At 43.4% G+C, this 21582-nt stretch overlaps 1 protein-coding gene across 4 annotated transcripts in view; it reads left to right on the top strand.

Annotated features, from left to right (window-relative positions):
- The first annotated feature begins 1946 nt into the window (after positions 1–1946).
- VAC14 (VAC14 component of PIKFYVE complex) overlaps positions 1947–21582 on the top strand; it is a 1997670-nt gene continuing 1978034 nt past the window's right edge. The window contains exons 1-2 of one of the 4 annotated variants that reach the window (XM_069654807.1): positions 1947–2034; positions 3788–4349. In XM_069654807.1, coding sequence (XP_069510908.1) covers positions 4246–4349 — 104 coding nt within the window. In that variant the 5' untranslated portion in view covers positions 1947–2034; positions 3788–4245. Of the gene's footprint in view, positions 2035–2689; positions 2957–3787; positions 4350–21582 lie in introns of those variants that run through there. The other 3 variants (XM_069654798.1, XM_069654816.1, XM_069654791.1) reach the window with 3 other exon arrangements.

Below are 21582 nucleotides of genomic sequence, written 5' to 3' on the forward strand. Positions count from 1 at the left end.
GGTTTGGGGGCGACGTTGCCTCAGAAGAAAGGTGATGAGGAGCACATTGTGGCATTTGCGTCGAAAACACTGTCACAAGCGGAAAAGAATGACTCCATCATAGAAAATGAGATGCTAGCATGTACCTGGGCAGTGGACTACTTCCGAACGTATGTTTGGGGCACGAAGTTTCATTTGGTAACAGACCACAAGCCCCTGGTAGACTTGCTGAGTCCAGGAGGTACCCGAACAGCTACTCCCCGCATTGCAGCAAATTTGCAAGGATATACTTATGAAATCCAGCATATCGTGGGTCGGAAAAATGCCCAGACGGACTGCATGTCCAGGTTGCCTGAACGTAAAGAAACAGTGACCAGCTTTCTCAAAGATGAATGCGTAGTTGCATCGCCAGGCGACCTCAGAAGCCAGGAATTCCTGGAGATGAGTGAGAATCATTGGAAGGAGGAGGTGTCTAAAGATACCACGACAAAACAAGTCACAGAATGTGTCAGAAAAGGCTGGCCGGATGAAAAGGCGATCCATGAAGGCCTGTGTCCATACTGGAAGGTATCAGATGAGATTTTTTGACATGAAGGGATGTTCATGAAAGGGGATCAAGCCATCCCACCTGTGACACAGCGGACAACCATCATGTGTAGGGCCCATGCAGGACACCTGGGGAGAAACATGACGAAGAGGTTAGTGAGAGAGTTGTACTGTTGGCCTGGTATGGACCTGGACACCAGCACAATGACGGAAAGGTGTAATGAATGCCTCAACAGCGATAAAAGACTCAGTCAGACAAGCTCCATTACACCCAATGGAAGTGCTGTAAGGGGTGTGGCAAAAGCTAGGGCTGGACTTTATAGGGCCACAAGATTTGATGGATCCAGAACACAAGAATGGGATCGTGTTAATAGACTACCTGTCGAGTTTGTCCCGGACATCACTACACCCACTGTGATCCGCTTTCTCAAAAATATCTTCCAAAGAGAGGGGTTACCAAAAAAATTGGTTACAGACAATGGGGTCCAGCTGGTCTCAAGGGAAATGGAAAAGTTTCTTAAGAAAAATAACATCCACCCGATAAAGGCGGCCCTGTATCATAACCAAGCAAATGTCTTGGTGGAACGCACAAACAGGTTTATCAAAGGAGCCATGCAACTAGCCACAGCAGTAGGATTGGACCCTCATAGCACAGTCAAGGAAGCTGTGGCAGTCCATCGTCTTACCCTATATGGGATCACAAACATATCACTTTTCCACCTTCTCAGAGGCCGCTGAGCAGCGTCCACGGTAGTCCTACCACGGCTGTCAAAAATAAGGGAAGATGACACAGTGGACATGGAGGAATTAGAATGGCGGATGAGGGGAAGTAAAGAGTGCATGAAAACATGGAATGACAGGAGGAGGGCTCCACAGCGATCTACCATCCAAGAAGGGGACTTATCAAAATTAAACTGTCAAAGAGACCCTGTGACAGGATCCAAGTTCAGTGGCCCAGTGAGAGTGCATCAGCGAGGGACCCAACCATGTGCGCACCCAAGATGGGAGGAGATGGAACCTAGAACGGGTGGATCTATATGACAAAAAGAACAACAGAAGCGCACAGTCCAGCAATCCAGGAACAAGACAGCGATGAGAGAGGTTGTGGAGGTGACAGGTCGTTAACTTATGAGCAGCCTGTACGGGAGAGAGCAGTATGAAGGAATCCAAGTCTGAGAAGGACAGCCCAAAAAGAGGTGAGGTACGCCGGGAGAGTACAGAGGAGATGGAAACTTGTCTGCATGAGGGAGAAGCAGGAGAGACTTGTCCGCAAAGAGAAATGAAAACACCTGGACGTTTCGCAAACTACATGATGGAACGACTTTTCCTTGCTCAACAAAAGGAGGCGTGTAGAGTAGCACACCAGTGGTAAATCACGCTCGACCTCTCGCGAGATGGCGATTTCCTGCGAAAAGGCATACAGAGCGCGGGAGCACAAAGTAGGCCATGGCAGCCCCTCCTGAGATTGGCCCAGCCACCACATCTGCTCTGCCAGCATCAGCTCACTCGGTGAGCACATACCTTCGTAAAGGACAGTAAGCAGCAATATATGCATTTATGTACCAGTGGGAAATAAATGCCCTGTTAGAAGCTACCTGTCCCCGCATGTTTATTGGGTAGGCCACCATACATGTCAAAATGTTGCACCACCTGGGAGGGAAGATTCCCTCTTGAATTTCCGTATTCGATTGCATTGGGGGTTAGAATTATTTTAGGAGGGGGGGGCATCAAAAAATAGCAACATTTGTGTTGACAAAATCTGGAGTCTCCCGCCTAAGTCGGGAAGGTTGGCATGCATGGGCCACAACAGATGCCTCTGGGTTAGGGGCGCTATATAAATGCAAACATAAATAAACAGCACTTCTTAGAAAAGTCCACGATTTTTTCTTGACAGGTTATAGTTACTCTTGTAATATGTGAGCGACCACCCACCAGCATTCTTCACTTATTCCAACTCAGGGCACCCACTGACACATTCAGAACACTCAGGTATACTGCACTCCTCAATATTGATTCGCATGAGCAGACACTGACATACACAAGCAACAACACAGATGTGTGGCCAGCACAGCAAGAGGCAATCCTGGCCACGCCTCTGCTCACTACACTCCCCTCTAGTGGATTAAATGGGCTGAGAGCGAGGTATGATAATGAATGAACCGTATCGGGAGAGGAAACTAAAGGAGCCCCCATTTTCAACTCCGCAGCATGTAGCAGTTATTCGACTTTATCCACAGCCCGGAAACCAAATCACGTGGACTTCAATCACCAGACGCGGAAGTGGTGTTGCAGCAATCTGAAGTCATGTGATGACGGTAAACATGTCTGCCGCCCTGTAGAACAGCCGCAGCGCAGGAGAATCGCAGAACCGTTGCTTTGCTAGGCTGTGCTTTGTTTCAGAGGGTTTACCCAATACGCCGTGAGGTGACAGGTGAGAGCATGACACCCACGGCTGCAAACTTTCCCGCTCAGCGCTGTTAGCGCGTTCCATTTGGAGGCTGACAGGGCAGCTGCTCTAAAGCCGGCGGGCGGTGCGCACAGTGCCGAAGACAAATTTATTTTTACCGCCATAGAATAACCCCAGCGAAATGGTCAAGAAGACGCCTAAAAAATGGCAAATAATTACCATTTAGCGATCATAGTTCGTGAAAGCGAAAACCTAGAAACACGGGGACCGAAGATCGTGGAATTTTATTTTCAGTTAGACCGGTGCTTTATTCATTTTTGAACATTTCGGAAGTGTTTATATTCTTGTATTAAGGCGATGGCTCGGATCGTAATAAAAATGAATGAAGTGAATGTAATTGCATGCAAAATGCACCCGCCCAATGCATTAATGCCTCCATCGATCCCCTTCCACCCGGTTCCAGACTTCCAAGGACATTACCACTCTTGGATTGTCTAACCGTAACCATTTAACGCCCTACTCCCTCTAAAGGACAACCAGAGACCCCCCCCCCCCCAGTCCCAGAGAGAACCCTCTCAAGCATTCAGATTTCTTTAACACCACAATCACTAGAAGCACTGACTAGTTGTCTATGCTCTCCCCCTGTTGTCGCTTGCCCCCTCCTTACCCAACGCTTCGCCAGCCTGTCATCGCTAATGGCTGCTTCTTTTCTTGTCTAAATCTACCAAATCTAATCTACTGTTGGGACACACACCTGAGAGTTTGAATCCTTCCCACTCCTGCTAATAGCATGACTGCTTTATTTCGTTTTTATGACATTTTCCAGCACTAACTGCTTTCCCATTTGTTCCACAGCTAAAGGGGAAGTGGACCCGATGAAAATGCATAGCTTGGTCTGGCACAGGATCTGACGTTACCGGTGCTCCAGGGCATGCTTCGTGGTGATGCCGGCAGCTCCTCGAAACTTTTTTGACTTTGGGAAGGCTGTTTGGAGGGAGTTATCCTGGACAAGTAGACTGCGAACTTGTGATTATAGTTTCAGAGACCCCTAACCCGTGAAGGTGTCACCTGACGCTCACCGCCGTGACCACGTTGGAAGACTCTTGCCGTTTCGGAGCACGAGAACGTGTAATTGAATTGCATGCTGAATCGTGTGACCTGGGATAAACTACCCATTGACATTTCATTCTGGATGCTCAATTTACTAGCAGGAGAGAGAAGTTCTTTACAGGCTCCTTTTATAGGGGTCTGCTGGAGAAGTCACCCCTAGGCTCGTGGAGTGGAAGTTAGTGGGTTCAGTTGAGGCTGCAAAGATGAACGCTGAGAAGGATTTCTTGCCCCTCACCCCCAACATTGTGAGGGCGTTGAATGATAAACTGTACGAGAAGAGGAAGGTGGCTGCATTGGAAATAGAAAAGTAAGTTTTGGTCTGATACGTTCTGGGTGTTTTGTATTTGTGCCAGTTTGTGTTTAGATGTGGGATCTTTTTTAGGGGTAGGGGGTAGCTGCCCCTAACTGCAGTTCAATTTGTTGGGCAGATTAACTCCGGTGCTAACAGTTATTAATGTATCAGGTATCCTTGCACGCACTCCTCAAAATTCACCCGCAGAATTGGATGCCTGGAATTGTTTAGGAGGTGGCTAGTTATGGAAAGGGAAGCTAAGGAAATATGTGGCCATCAAACCGTGTCTATGGTATTTGCTGAAGTTGCAACAATTGCCTGTGCTGTGAGCAGGCAAAAAGGGAGGTTTTTTGGCACCTGGGTGCAATCTTTGGGGCCAGGCTCCAGTCACCCCACCCCCGCCCCCTACCTGTCAGCACTCGAAAATAACGAAATATGCACCTTTAATGCACAAATTGATGAATATTGCATCAAGCAATTTCCTGGTTCAAAGTAGTATTCCGTTCCAAATTATAAATTGATTAAAATATGCTATTCCAAAAAAGACTACCCAGGTTTTCTGCAGTTGACGTGTTTTATCAAGGCTTACGATTAAAGTGTGATGGTGGAGTGGTTATATATAATGCCATCATACATTGCAGTTCTCTTGCTAACTTTTTTCCTTTCCATATCCTTTTTTGTTGAGTGGGGGTGCACTGTGATTGCAGATTTTGTTTAATCTAGTTTAGGAATTACCCAATGCAAGTGCAGTTCCTTTCTGTTGAAATGACTAACCTTGACCTAACATAATGATATGGTGTTCTTTTAGTAGTTATGATCAACTTAATCTTTGCTGTTTGTCTGCTAGGTTCGTACAGTGTGAGAATCATATTTGCCCATTCATAGATTAAATTGTTGTCCTGGATTGGTCATCTTGGGTCCAGATCGTGACCTGGTAGTTGACTTTTCATTGCAGGTACAAAAGCACTTTTTGTATATGGTGACGTTTCCCAACTCGTCTGCGTCTTAGAAAACACTGTCCAGCTCAACTCTGGAGCTTTTGTTACACTGGTCTGATACACATGGCAAATAAATGCTTGCAGTTCATCCAGTAGCTGTTCAGGACTTTCTACTACTGTTGCTAGTGAATTAAGTGCATAAATTGTGTCTTAGCCGCTGTAGTGAATGCTTTTCAGTAGGAAATGTTACCTTTGCCTGACAAAGTCCATGTGCAATCCGATCCAGAGAAGGCATGTGCAGGTAAAGCAGAATGGGCGGGAAGTCTAGTGATAGGAATATCTCTGCAATCGAAATAATGTGTTTTAAATTAAGCACAAAGTAAGACTCTGGTGGAGTGAGGGGTTGGATACATTCCTATTCCAAGAATGAACACATTTGTGCCATATGCAAATTCACGTTTCGTAGCTTTTAGTTGCATGGATCATTATTTTTGTGTCTGCCTTTTATTGTGCACTAATAAGACAAGCCACAGAAGAGTGTGAGGCAGCCACTTCTGATCGCCACACCACTACAAATGTTTTCTTTGTCATTTGTGCATGCTGTAGCATCTTTGTGAGCTAAGCATGCAGTTCATTCATCTTTTGTGTTAATGTGTGAACGTTTCTTCATAGTAACATTAGTTATGCTTCAGTTATGAATGATTTTGCAGTGGGTTGGCACACTGCCATGGATTCTCGTATGCCTTGTCATACTCTTGTTTGAGTTTTCGTGTATATACCAAACACTAAGTGTATTTCATTATACTCCCAGACATTCGATGTATCCAAAGCTTGCAACAGATGAGATCCTATAATGTGGATTATTGTTAATAACAGGGCTTGCAAAATCTACTAGCCCGTTCGCATTGGCGAGGAGCTTTTATAAAGGGTGCCTAACGTTTACATGGAAATTAATCTTCCTTGTGAGTATGGGGATGTTTGAAACTTTTATTTGACTTTTACTGCAAACAAAAATTGTTTGAAGTAAATGGGAAATAAACGTTTCACTGTGCATGGCTGGCTTTTGGGTGGCAGCATTTTACCAAATATGAAGTGCACTTATGGTGACATGCACCATTTTACAGAAAGCACTGGTAAAGGTTTTGTCACCTGTCAACATAGGGCTAGGTCGCGTATGTAAACAAAGGAACATGCCCTGCATCTTTAGTGGGATTTTTAATAATTTGCAAGGCCTGTTATTTAGCTGTTGTTGGAGTTGCTTGTTTTTTGTTTGTACTGCTGTTTTTGCAGTGGTGGTGGGATCGATTCTAAGATTTCCATCATCGTTAGTCAGTGATCGTGGTACAGTTTATAGAATTCAGCCCTAATTTCTTGATTAAATCTACTTGACTATGTAATGTGCTTCCAATAACTCGGGCAACTTTTGATCTACCTGTTCTTCTGTAAGAGTCACTTTTATTTTTATTTTCTTCTTGGCCCTTCAAAACAGACTTAGTTTGTTCTTCTTGATAGGCTCATATAATAATTTTTATGTTGCTACTTTCAGAGATGAGGCTGTGTTTTGAAATGGTCATACCATATAATACCAAGAGCATGGAGCTGACCAACATTTTTTATAATCTCACTAATAAGTGCCTTTTTTGCAGTGTTGACAAGTTCAGGTACATCATATGAAATTTGATTTCCAATCGATTTAAGTTCAATAAGCAACCTATTGCAATGTTCTCCTCGTTTACTGCTTCTTTAGAGGTGTAATAATGTTTGTGATTCTGCTTGCACTGGCATCCCAGCCATGCCCTGTCTATTCAATTATACGGTCAAATGTTGGTGCTGATAAAAACATGGCATGCAAGTGTCCTAGGGTGGTGATATGCCTGCTAAGCCTTCAGTAACCTTCAAAGCTCCGTTTAGATGTTAAAACACTTGGCTCCAAGAATGGAATAAAAATGTTCCTCTCATCCCAGTTTCCTTTTTCAAACTTTTCTGATATTGCAGTCTCTGACATTTGTCCAAATCGCTTATCTACAAAATAGTATGGTATTATCCCAGAGTAACTCCGAAAGTTTAATGTGAAGAACCATCCAGTGAATGCTTCCATTGATGAAATGTGAACATTCCAGCCACCACATGTAACAAACCTCACTACTTGCAACACGTTTTCGACCATTGTTATGTAATCCTGCTTGATTTTAAATGTCTGGTAAGGATGTTCGTAAATGCTGTTAAACTTAATTTTTTCAGACTTTTTACATTTCTCCATGGTTGCTAGCAAGTCTTGAATATCACACTACTTGATACTTTTGGTTTGTAGTTCTACCGCGTTGATTTATGCACTTGAATGCTTCTTGAAGAACATTTGTAGGTTGCAGGCATTGTGATGATTCACTGGATCTCATCACTTCTCCCAAAGAGGGGATCCCTTCCCTCTGAGGCTAACGCAGTGAGGCCTCTACCCAACAGTCTGCCTAGGGGTGGTGGAAAGTGGGTCTTTCTAGGGAGAGACTCTCACCTGATTGGGATAAGGACTCCCGTTCCGTGAAGGAACTCCCTAACCCCTTTTCCCTTGGGACCAAGTCCCTAACAGAAATTCCTGATAACACCACTGTCTGTTATAGTAATCTCTCTTCCGTCTTTGATCCACAAATTAATATCACCCAGACGATGAAGAGTCAAAGAAACCTGCAGTAGTGTCCCCCAGAGAATTCAGAAACTAGCCAGTCTCGGGAGTGATCTCCCATGTCACAGCAGTGATGCCAAGAGAGCCTAGGGACTAATCTCCCTCGTCTCCGTAGTGTGATACAAAGAGTCAAGAGTGCATCAGGAGGGATCTCCCTTGTCCTAGTGATAATCCGAGTAAAGCGGATATTAGACTGTATCATACCAAAATACTGAATCAGAAAATTCCAAATAAAAAAATTAAGAATCATTTACTCTGATTTCACTGCAAGCATATGTGGGGGGGTGAGGGTAATAAGGTACAGGAGAATGGGAGGGGTTGTGGGGGGTCTCCCCACTGCATATACTTGCAGTGAAAGAAAAAATAAAAACATTTTCCACATTATTTTCTTCTCAGTGATCACATGGATACTATTGCACAGCAAGAGGTGTATAGAAGTAATCTTCGTAATATCATAAAACGGGGAAGAATTGGTGGCACTGTAAAGCAAGCTTTCCGGAGTCCTTGGTAAGAAGGGAAGAAACTTTGGAGGACAATTGTAAATGACTATCCTAAAACAGCCCTCAAAACTGTGCAAGGTGGGTCACCAGAAGGGATTCATTCTTCTGACCATACGTTTGTTGTTGAATCAGAAGCTGGAGCAAAGTATTGTTGGAAAAGAGATAAAGACTGTTTCCGTTACCAGGTATTATTTTTATTTGGATGCTGAACCCTTTTTTGTAGACTAATGGTAGGGTTAGAGTAGGTGTTTGTACAGAGGATGAACACTTTTTCTATTTGAAATAACATCCTGATGACGAGTACCCGAGTTGATACTTGTTGAAGTAGGGATAACCCTTAAGGAGAGATAGGTTCTTTACTTTTAATAAAGCTTGGTTGAAACATGCCATCCCCTTGTCCGACTCCTTACTCCACCACAGCATACAGTGGAATTAGTGTGCTTTTGTGTGCTGCCTCAGCATGTTCAATCTATTTGGCTGTGATGATTTGTTGGCCAGTGCTCTCACTGTACTAGCCATCTGACATTTCAGGAATACCTGATCCACCAATACAAGACCCAATAGCACAAAGTAATACCTTGCGTATGTATAGCTTACCAGGCCATTAGACAAATTGATCACACAGTCCCTTTTGAGACCTTGTTAGTTGCTGCACGGGAAGGTAGATGCCCACATCCAATGTCACAGCACATTTTGAATCTGTTGCATGTATGTGTTACATTTTTCAGATATGTCAAGAACGTTGACTGAATTGAACAATCTATTGGGGTTGCTGGTATGATTGGCAGAACACACATGCAAGATATTTCCTTTAGTACTTCTTGCAATGTTGCATTGAAAACAGTTTAGGTTGGAACACACACAGGGTAATCACTTGTTTGTCTAGTTGCAATCTGGGAGTTGCCATTGCAGCATCACCCGTTCTGCTTGCAGATGCTGTGCTCTCCATATTCAAATTCGTAGAATTTGCTATACTTCCAGTTTGGTATGGAAACCAAGCACGTCAAGTCGATTTCAAAATCCTACCTCTTCTGTTTGCATCAGATTCCTTCTGAACTCTACTCTTTAGCTTTATGAGGTTTGGGTTGAAGTCTGTGATATAGCAGGATCCTTTCTGTAGTGAAAAATGTCAGCATGCTTGTATCGTACGTTATGGACTTTGATTCATCCTTGTGATGACATTCTTGATAACCAGCCATCAGAGTTGCACAAAGGGTTGCCTTTCCATCAATTGTGTGTCCTCAAGGAGGTTTTGCAGAACAGTAGGTAAACCTTCATTTCTCAACGATTTAGTGGCACATAGGCTGCTTCGTTATCACTCCATGTGGCATAGAACTTCCTGAGCTAAATCTGTCTCCAGCCGGGCAACTTTACTATGGTCAATAGAGGTGCCCAAGCCATACATAAGCAGCAGCAAGAATTTGCTGCCAGTTTTTATATGTATTGTTAGGCCAACAGTAACCTCACTGGCAGCTCTCCAGGTGCAGCACCTGCAACCATGTGCTGGACCTTTTATTTGGGCGACTGACACTATATTTTGGGCTGATGGCGGGCTCTCTTGTGCAATTCCATTGGTTAGAGAAAAGATTAAGCCAAGTCATCAGCTGTGTGATGACGGGCCGGTAACACATCAGTGTTACATTTCCACCTGCTGTCCACACTTTTACCATCAGCAGAGCAAGTGTTTAAGGTAATCTTAGTTTTGTTATTTTACGTTAACCGTGGCATTCAAACTAACAGTACATTTATTTCTGTGTGGGAACGCAATTTGTGTTCACATCATCCCCATCAATAGCATACATCAATGATTAAAATACTGACCAAGGGTTTTTTATGCATGCATATTGAAGACATCTGAAGATGGACTATTTGAGATGGTCTGCGAGTCTTCACTATATCTCCCTTTGGGTTGCGTTCTGGTAAATGTTGGCCTGAATTTTATACTATCAAAATAAAACTACAAATCGAGTAAAATAATACATAATTATGAAAGATAAAGCACTAGGACACCCCTCTCCCTTTCCCCCTATACCCAGGACAACCAAAGAAGCAACGGGAAAATGTGCAGTGTAAAATACACACATTTGCAAACTGTTCAGCTCGAAAACCTGAGTTCATAGATGGGCTTCTCCATCTGTGCTCCTGAGAAAATCACTGTACCCAAACGGATCTCATTTTCTTTAGCTGTAATCACCTAGAAGTGATTATGTGAAATGTAAACTACATAAAAAGCCTCACCCATGCATGGTTTAATGGACCCAAGGGTGTGACCCATAACTTGGACACAGATCTCTGCAGCAGGTGTCAACCAAATGAGGTATCTTGCAAATTATATTAAAATTATCTAGTTTGTAGGTTTATTAGTTTGAGGATCTGTGAAAATTAAGGTTTCACATATGAGAATTGTAATTCTGGAGCTGAAAGCGGGCTGAAATAAAAAAAATGACTGCATTGTAATATAACCATGCTCAGCTCCTCTCTTAACTCCTTAATCACATCTCCCAAAGATTCTGTTGTGTCTTCTGCGGGAATCCTTAGCTCAGGCAGACTCTTTCTTGTGGCCTTACATTCTGTTTGGTCCTGAACATCATGGTCCGCAGGAGCTGCTGAAACCTGCAGATCCTACAAAGGCGTTTGGTCAACAACTGAATCAATGACTGTGAAATCTGAAACACCTCTTAGGGAAAGGGGAAGTGGAGAAAATAATAAACCGATTCCTCTCTTCGACTTAGGTAGAAATCTGCAGAGGGCGAGAAATCACAGGATTCAAAGAGTTATTTCTACACTTATTCAGTGATCCCACCCTCAAGAACCCCAGCCACAATAAATACCTGAGTTCACCCTCAATGAGCTGGGAGGAATTGGTTATGGCTTGATGAAAAGTGTGGAGACCTCTTAGTCGATTGTCCACAAGCAAATACTTGAATAAACTTTTGAGTTCCTTTTAAGTTGCCTTAAAGAGGGGTTATACTTCAAAGAGTTCCTACTCTTCTAAACTATTTGACATCGATTTTTTTTTTTTTTTTTTTTTGTATTTATTTTTTAACTCGGCTGAGTTCTTCTCAGAACTAAAGAATATTTTTTTCAACTACTGTTACATTCCTGTTTGCCCTAATGCTCTTCCAGAAAGACTTTTCCTTCAAAGCAGTGTTATGAAAATGATTTCATGCCAGTTGAACAAATGCTGAAAACCCTTGTCCAAGTTCATGCCGCTGAAAAAGCAGCTCAGACTAGATTACACATTGAAAGGCAGCAGCGCTCGCTCCCTTTGACTCCTTATGAACACGGAGCGAAGCAAAAACCCAAAATGCTGACCTTGTTCAGCAGAACACTTCCTTTCTGGCTGCACATGCACGCTGAAAAAAGTCACTGGAGAGACACTACTTCCTTCCAGGCAGTACATCACAGTGTTAAGTTCTATTTTCTGCTGCTCTACGTATCCATGCGCATTCAATTGTTTAACTAAAGTCACTGGTCTCTCTTCGATGCACACTGTTAAGGATTTCAATCAGGCGACGCACACCTTGGTCTCAGCCTAGTATGTAGCGCACAACTGAGATGCCTTTCTCTTTATTTTATACAGATTCAATTTGAGATGGTACACAACTCGTCTCACACCCCCTTTTTCAAATACCCCGGGTCACCATGCACCATGGACCATGAACCAGGCTGGTTGGTGAAATTGCAATATTTTATTATTTTAAAATTCAGAGGAAATCAGACAATTTTAATATGGGGCAGCAATCACCAATGGAGTGATAATTACAGTGAAAATGGAAGCAATGCACTTAATTAACCTTCTCGTAGAACATATACAAAGCACAAGTGAATAGAAGCACTTTTCGAATTAGGATAGGTAACGCTCAAGTTAAGGTTTCCCCCTGCAATGTTCCCTCATCCCCCAAATAATCGAATTCTGAGTGGATAGAAAGAAGCAGCAGGTAGTCAGGGATGTAAGAGAGTAAACAGAATCAAAGGCCTGAAATGACACTCGGATTTTGATAAATAATTGTGTGCTTAAATAATGCTATGCATATGTTTTATCACAGTATCAGGGATGTTATATCACTAGCAACCATTAGGCAAAGTATCATAGAAGCATACAGCTCACAGAGCAGGTTAAAATTGAAAACCAAGTGCAGCCGAATTCACATGTGGAAAAGTTGCATTTACACCTTTTTCAGCTTTAAATGTAGAAACGGTTTTTGCAAAAAACTAGTGAAAATCACTGAATTGCAATGCGGTTTGTGGGCTTGGGGACAGAGGTATATTGCAGGGAAAATATGGAAGTGAAAAGAATGTCTCTAGCTGAAGATTTGAATGAGATTTACGGGGTGGAATGGGGTTCCATTTTAGGAAAAATAGAGCAGTTAAAATGAAAGCTTCGGTTTTGAAAGAAAGACAAATGTTACTTTAACTAAATTATCTAGACTATATTGTTAAAGAATAACCCAGTAAGCTCCAAGGTTGATTCGCGAGGTCAACCTTTTCGCCCCAGTGCTCAACTTTAACTGGAAATTAGTTTGATTACTCAAAATATAACTAAAGGCTTAGGATTTACACCAGACAGAAATGAAAAGAGAGGTGGCGCTAGCACTTAGAATTCTCTGTGCACCCTGTCCTTGATTTCTAACAGTTTTAACAAGTTACCAGGGTATAAATAGCATTTCTTAGAGAGTGTAATACAGACAAAAGGGTAAAGATGGGGAGACTATGTGTTTCTCTGTGATGGGGAGATACTCACATTCCACGCTTAAGTTTGGAATTTTGGAACAGCCAACTGGGTCTGGTCAGCACACGGCGGGCGCGCCTTACAAACAGCTGGGCAATTCTGGTCACTGGATGTCAAGCACAGCTGGATGCAGCGGGCATGCAGGTAGTGGGCAGCAAGCCGGTCTGATTTCAGGATGCAAAAGTACCACAGCTTTTCCCTTTTTTTAATGGGATTTTAGTGGGGTTTTTCTGAATCCATGGCCTTGCTGGGACAGGATCAACAATGCTTTGGCCTTGCTGCAGTAGGGTCAGCAATGCTTTGGCCTTGTATTGAAATTTGGAATCGGCAAGATGAATGGAGCAGATCAGGAACGCAGCCGCAGGAAATTCAGGAGAGAGTGTCTCGAGTCCTGTCAGGGACCCTTATTTATAATGCATAGTGACATCATAGAAGTATATGGTAAGGCGGACGTAGCTAAGCACGCCTCTAAACCACTAGATTGGTCAGGGGTGATAGTCCCGCCTCGCTCTCAGCTGGTTGGATTTCAAGGGCAGGATGTCATATTTATGATGTGAGTTTTACAATGTTCAAAACCTCCCACAGTTGCTTTAGCTAAAATTCAGTTCTGCCACAAATGGTACATTCATACAGTTGAAGCATCTAAACAAATTACATAAGCATGTTACATATTTTATGCAGAACATACCACTCCAACTCTGCAATCTGTAAGACATTGTTTCACTCTTCTAATACTTTTTAGTCATTTTGAATATGAAATATTCGGCCTAAAATTCTGTAACTTTACACGTGTGTCTTGATTATCATCAGGCATGTAAGTATTAAAATTCGTAATGGCATCATGCATACTTCCCTTATAATACCCAATTCTCTGCCATTTCTATTCCCCATGTGTCAGTGAAGTCATGACATCTTAAATTAAAGGCCATAAAATCACATTTAAATAACTTTTCACATTTTTGCAAAGTCCTGCCGCAGAGATAAGTCTTTAACATTTTTATGAATAAATAGTCCTTGGAGGCAAATGTCAGTATTGTTCCCCATATATGGGCATGCCTTTCCAAGGCTACCCCCTCAATCCAGGGTTGTCATAGAGATTTCCTTTGAAGCTTCCTGTAGAAGTCACGAGTAGGTGTGATATTTCACTTCGCACATCCATGTCCCAGAAGTTCCATTGTAAGATGCCCCTGCCCAGACTGAAGTCTGAGGAGTATGTGAACTTTCTTTGTCTTGGTTAGTCAAGGTTTTCCAACCTAGTAATTATCAGGCTTGTGTCCTGGAAGGTTATGGTGTTTCCTTTTGGGGGAAGCCTTAGCTCTGACCAACAGGAAAAACCTGTTTTGTGTAGCTTGCAAAATCCAGCCGATGCTAACGGTTTTATTTTCATTTTGTCCTGAATCAAAAGAAGCCTGTTGAGTACAACAGCCCATATATGTTTCCCCAGCAACAAACCCCTTTACATTGCTAGGCACGGACACGCTTTCATTCAACATTGTACTTTTTAAAACAGGAATTATTTCCCTCTGGTTTGCAAAAGCCCATTCTGACACATGTGGTGAAAACTGGCCTATTCCTTTCAAATTCGGTTTTGCTCTTCCCTCTGACTTCCCACACTGTTTTGGAGCCAGAGTTAGTATTTTGTATGCAGCTCTTTGTGTAAATATAGATGCACAGAAATGGACATAGGTCCAGAAAGCCAGGTCCTTTTTGATGCGTTGATCCTTGACATTTGGTAGCCACAAGTAAAGCGTTTCCCGTGTAGCTGAAGGAAAGCTTTTGTTGATTTTCTCAGGTTTGGCTGGCACAGCCTGTCATTCAGGAATAAGGCTCTTTTGTGATGGAGCACAATGTGAACATGGCTGGGCATGACGGGGTCTTTTTGATAAAGGTAGTGTGAGGAAGAACAGGGACAAATAGCATTAGAGCGGCATCATTTTAAAGGTGGAATATCCCCTTTTTCAATGGGAATTTTGGGCTTGGAGCACAAGAGCGCTGCTTTTTCACTCCCTTTCTTTAAGACAAACAAGAACACACCATAGTAGCCTTTCTCGGGGTGCTCCTTGTTCCATCTTGCCCAATGGCGCTTGGCAAAACCGTGCAGCCACCTTTTTTTTTTAAATTAATTTTTTGCTGCAAAACACAGTTTTGGTGTGATGCAGTGGTGCTCACAGGAGCCAGCGCAGCCATTTTGCTGGTTTTGCAGAAGTGCAGGTTGGTGATGTGGGGAAGTACTGCTGAGTGGGTAAATATATCCCACAAAACACAGTAAGTTTTTTTTAAGTGAGAGACACTAATTCCCCAACGATGCGCACGCATAGAAATAACTTTGATGCCATCCCTGACTTCTACGGCTAAACGTTGATCTCTTGGCAAAGCGCGATGGAGCTCTTTCATTTGCTTCACAAGTCTTTTAGAGAGCGCGCTGATAAAATAAAGGGATTCTCTCCAAAGTTTGATTCACTGCCTAAAACCTATTTTCTTTATTCTACAGTGAGTTAGAAACAGGACGTTTATAAACTGAACTTACTAAGTTCTTTCAGTTTAAGTATTCCATCACAAAATACCTTTTTTGGGTACACTGAACTCCCACCGTTAATCTGTTTGTCTTGTCAGTCACAGATTTCTGCTTAAAACTGTCCTTATTTTCTCTGCTACTCTTGGCCTTGGAACTGGAGCTTAACTTGGACAATGAAAGGCAATTTCGAATGCCTGCTGAAGCCTCTAGAGCCATGATAGCTTAGGAAACTCTCCTAATGAGACTGCAGTTAAGGGCCAAACCAACATGAACTCAGTAACCTGACCAAACAGTAAATATAAACTGACCATGTGGTAATCAGTGAATGAATAAAGAATAAAGAGTGTATATGAAATAAAGGGTATGAACGAGGGTGTAACAGAATAATAATAACCTGACCCAGACCTGACAACAACTCCTCGTGATCCTTCACTTTATTTCGACCAACCGGTCATAAAAGCCATACAATAACAAAATCACATCAATTGCGATCAAATAAACTACAATGTACAATCCCATCATATAATCAATAAAATACAGCATTGTTCTGATTGTACAAAATATGCACATTGTGCAAGTCATGCAAAAGGTCCCTCTAACTCAACTATATTCATTTTGCAAAATTGCCATACAGTTCCACGCTTAAAAAATAAAATAAAAAGATCGGGTAGATCAATTAACCATATTCCGGTCAATGTTTTGAGTGGGTCAAAAACCATGCCAATATGTGGCAGTATAAAACACATATGACAATTCGCAGCTGATTACTAATTGCGAAAAACTCAAAACGGGCCAAGATACATAAGGAGAAAAAAATAAGGTTGGGCGACATTGTATAAAATATAAATGTCTTCATACAGGAATGATTGTAACTTGTCTGACATGCTGATAGCCCGGACAAAACAGAACTAGGTGCGAAGTATCTTCAACTTGAGCGCCACAAAGAGGACAACCAATGGTATCCGTAAACCCGATCCAGCGAGCTGTATTTGCCCTTAGCAACAGACAGTTATATCTACCTCTTAACAGCCACCCATCGGACTTCCTGTGACTTGAAGTAAGATAGGGCTGTAATATATCAATCTGGCTGCTGCAAACATTCTATTTGCATCAACCTGAAATTCTGACGATTCTCTCAGATCTTTAACCCTTCAATGAGCTAGGCCTTAAATGCATATTTATGCGCTACCGGAGGGCTATTATATGCAGGAAAGCGTGCTGAGACTTGTAAAAATGCCAATTGTTTATGAACAAAGAATGCTTATGAACAAATTGTTCATAACCACAGGATTTTCTGCCAATCATCTCTATTCATTATGGCTTTTATAACCAGGTGTGTTAAGCCTAACTTGGAGTTCCACCATGTGCAAAGCAAATGCAACAATGGCGCAAGTCGCCAGGCAACTTCAAGATAACCTGCCCCCAATTCATTATCGGCTGCAAAATTGGGAGCTGAGCTTGAAAGGCCCAGTAGCCACTTAATCAGTTTACGCAAATTAGCAATTCCGCTGGGCCAACATAACCCCACAACGCGGCTCCATAAGTGGTGGCAGCCATACATTGGGCCTCATAAACCTCAACCATACCGAACGGCTGACATTGGCACGTAGTCATTTTCTGTTTTCTTTAAATGTGCTACGCCTGTAACTGAAGAGGAAAAACGAATGCCCAAATAATCAAATCCTGCACCCGAGGTATTAAGTCACCATTAGTTAGCATTGGGTTCATCCTCACCTCCTTTCTGCCCTTCACACATGCCATCACCGCCGACTTGGAAGTACTGATCTTAAGATCCAGTTTATTCATAAAGTTGCTATACACCTGCATCAACTTCTGCAGCGCATTTGGGGTGTGTGTGATGAGCACAGTATCCTCGGCATAAGACAATAATGGAAGTGCCCTACCGCCCACCGTAGGATAATCTGCCTGGGGATTCACCAGTGCCTCATACAATCTATTGATGTACAGCCTAAATGTGACTGGTGCCAGAATGCAGCCCTGACGAACCCCCAAGTTGACATAAAACAATTCTGTGCATTGACCAGCATCCCCATAGCGCTCATAAGCCTTATTCTCCCTATGAATCATCATCTGGTGGACAAACAAAATCTCCCCAGGGCAGTTCAAAGACCCAAGCACACCCCACAGCTTTTGCCTGTTTACCTTGTCAAAGGCCGTGCGCAGGTCCATGATGGACAAAAATATGGTCTCTCCCTTAATAAAAACAGTGTGTGCAAAAATATTGAGAGCCTGGTCGGCTGTACCAACTCCCAGTCTAAAACCATACTGTACATCCGACACAATGGCCTTTTCAGAGATCCAGGCCTCGAGTCACCCCAAAAGAACTCTGCCAAATATTTTAAAAGACATTTCCAGCAATGATCTCTAGGCCTATAAGAAGATGAACTGGCACTATCTACTGTTTTGAAGATTGGGAAGATAATTGCATGCTTCCAAGAGGTCTGATAGCATTCGCACTATAAAATCGCATTAAATGAGTCAGCAAGGCCACTCGAATAACTATAACTCTGTTTTGTGTCGCACAACTTCTTCCCTCTGTGTGGCCTCTTTGGACTGCGAACGTTATCGATGCAAGGCTTTGAATTAATCAGGACCCCAATAATTCCCTGTCGGCACAATTACAAAGAGGGATCGAGCCATATGTAAATCAGTATTGGTCCGCGCACCAATGTGTGGTATCTTTAGGTTGCCTAGAGCCAGGCCTCGTTACGCATCGTACAAGTCCTTTTTATGCATTAAAATCTTGGAAATACAACAACTTATTCTTTCTCTGCGTATGCACAGGTTTAGAGCAGAGGCCAGTGCAAAGGTTAGGTTACTTGACGTAAAACAATTCATCTTTTGATTTGTATCTACATGGATGTAATTTTATGTCAAGACCGGAGGTGAGCATTCTTGATATTGATATTTTATTTCTATCACGCTCGTACACAAGTGTTTCAGAGCGCGACAACGCAAGGGAGTTGAACAGGGGAGAACAAAACGGCGATCTTACTAGGCCCAGTGACATTGAGAATGCGCAAGTGCTTGGGAGAGGGGGAGGAGAAGAGTGCATGGAAGGGGGGAGAAGTGGAAAGTGCGAAGCAGAGGAGAAACAGATAAATAACAATAAATGAATAATAAAGGCAACAAACAGTTTTAGTGCAGCCAGCAATTTGCAAGTGCTATGTTTAAGGCAGCAGAGAGGGTAGGTCTGATAAGTGCAGGAAAAAAAAGGAGGGGGCTGTATGGGTACAGATACAGACCTCAGTGCAAGTGGTGGCCCGGAGGCAGTGCGGGAGGGTGGCGGGGTGAGCAGGTACCTGGGCCCGGAGGACAGAGGGCAGCCAGGTGCACGGTGCCAAGAGAGAACAGATCAGCAGGAGAAGAGGGGGAGCGAAGGCAGAAGAAAAGAGGAAGGTCTTGAGGTGCTTCCGGAACCCGAGATGGTTCTCCTCAAGCTTTAGAGTGTCAGGGAGGCTGTTCCAGAGGGAGGCCCCAGCCGAAGACAGAGTTCTACCCCCAGCTTGTTTCTTTGATAAATGACCGACCCTGAGGGAGTTGGAGGTAGAGGAGCGAAGAGCTCGAGAGTGGAGGTATTTGCAGAGGGATAGCTGAAGGTATTTTGGACCCAGGCCCCAGAAAACCTTGTGGACAATGCAGAGAGTTTTGAATTTAATCCTTGCGTCCACTGGGAGCCAATGGAGAGATTTCAGAGCTGGAGAGATACGATCCCAGGGCTTGAGGCCAAGGACAAGTCTCGCAGTCCTGTTCTGGATTAGTTGCAGAGGGGCGGAGAGTAGAGGTAGGTAGATTTAGAAAGAGGCTGTTATAATAGTCCAAGCTAGAGAGAACCAGAGCTTGGGATACCATGAGCTTCTGGGGGAAGGAGATGAAAGGCAGAGTATCTCTGAGGCGGTGCAGTCGGAAATGTGACTTTTTAGAGACCTCAGAGATGTGGGCGGAGAAGGAAAGGGTGGAGTCAAAGATGACCCCGAGGTTCTTGGTCTCGCAGGTGGGGGTAGGAGGAGGGCCAAGGGAGGCCGGCCAGAGAGTGAGAGGAAAGGATGGTGAAGGTGTGCTGATGAGGATCTCCGTCTTGCTGGCATTCAGACAAAGATAATTGGTGGCACACCAATCTTGAATGGCAGTTAAGCAATCAGAGATGAGAGAGAGAGGGAGAGGAGGTGGCAGAGGGCAGCCTGAAAATGAGTTGAGTGTCGTCAGCGTAGCACTGAAAATTTGAGCAGAAAGTGGCAATGCAGTGGGCGAGAGTTGCCAGCTATTGGTTGAAAAGCCAGGGTAAAAGGTTAGACCCCTGGGGAGCACCACAGGTAGAGAGGAAGATAGATGAAACTAGAAGATAGATGCTTAAACCTCCTTTAATTCTACTATTCCAAGAGATTTCAATCTTTCCTTTTTATAACATTTCCATACATATTATTGTTGTTTTTTTTTTAAACAGAAAGACATATTAAACTTTACATCCCATGAACTCCAGTGTATCTGGTAGTCCCATGTCTATGTCCTGTCTCTATGTCCCATGAGCTACCATTAGCCCAGGTCCTTTCCTCTTCCCTTCTGCTCTTCCAGAAAGATAGGTTGCATGACTGTGAAGCTCCTGCTTGAGAGACTGTCAAATTAACTGTATACTGTATTTGATGAAATACATTTATGAGATTGTCTTAAACATCTGGGGAATAATTTACTGATTTAGGATATCTCAGTGCGAGTCAGATGCATGTTTTCCTTTTTGTATAGCGTGGTTGTGCAGCGCATGATTTTTCGACTTTTTGAATCTTTAATTCACTGCGGGGCCACCGGCTGCGCTCGGTAGTGGCAGCGGTACTCCCCAGCGTCCCGTGGTCAAACGAAGCAGTTCTAGGAGCTTGCACACGCTTGGAGCATACTCAGCAGGGTGCTTTATTCGAAATTGAGTAGTATTCTCTGTAGTAGCCGGCACATAAATGCCGGAGGATAAACGCTCTTTCAGCTCGAGATTCGAGCAACGTAGCGACTCGGAGCCGATAATGCTGAAGGCGCCAGTTTAATTGTGCATGAACAGCACGCGAACAGAAGCACAATCACAGGCTTTACTTCAGCAAACTAAAGAACAGGATTAGTGGCCCAAACTCTTCAGAAGTGGTCCTGCTGCAGGCAGAGAGCATGCAGAACACAACCAGTTGCCAGATACAGCTTGCCAGCGATCTCCTTACTGGCAGAAGAGTACTGAGGCAATTTACACCTATAGTTGCAGGGGCAAAAGCACCAAACAGCCAAATAGGCTCTTCAAAGAAAGGTGTGTCTTTCAAAAAAGAACACATTCCGCAGGGCAAAGCCACACCAGCCACCGAACAAGAGAACATGCTGTTCAGGCACCCAGGCACCAATACAATAATCTGAAATAATGGAATCAGCTCAAGAGAGTGTGGGGAGCCAGGACCAAGTGTATTCAGAGAAGGATTCAGACCTGACGCTTAGTTTCAAAAGTGTGTTGGGACATTCCTGCTTGACGCATTATCTCAAGGGGTGTGCCTTCTCCAGGATAGACTGGAAGCCCCAGAACACCTAACTGTGGATGGCCTTAAGAAAAAAGCTACCAATGAGATCACCAGCACGTCCTCTGAACACCTACCACTAAGGCTATTGCAGAGGGAAGAGACCAGTCCCGAAAATGCAAGTGCCCTTCGATTCCCCCATGTCCTGACAAGGAGGGAATAAGAAAGCCTCCTGAGGTTGCTGAAGCTTTCGAGAAGCTGAAAGATGCTTTCTTGATGAAATCGGGTGTGCTGGGGGTTTAGGTCTACTCGGTGGAAAATATTTGACCTTTTCCAATTTGACCTAATTTCTTTTGGTGTTTTTTTTGGTCAAATATGCAGGGGGAGA

Source organism: Ambystoma mexicanum, chromosome 1p (genome assembly GCF_040938575.1).
Source record: "Ambystoma mexicanum isolate Mex_15411 chromosome 1p, UKY_AmexF1_1, whole genome shotgun sequence".
NCBI classification, from domain to species: Eukaryota; Metazoa; Chordata; class Amphibia; order Caudata; family Ambystomatidae; genus Ambystoma; species Ambystoma mexicanum.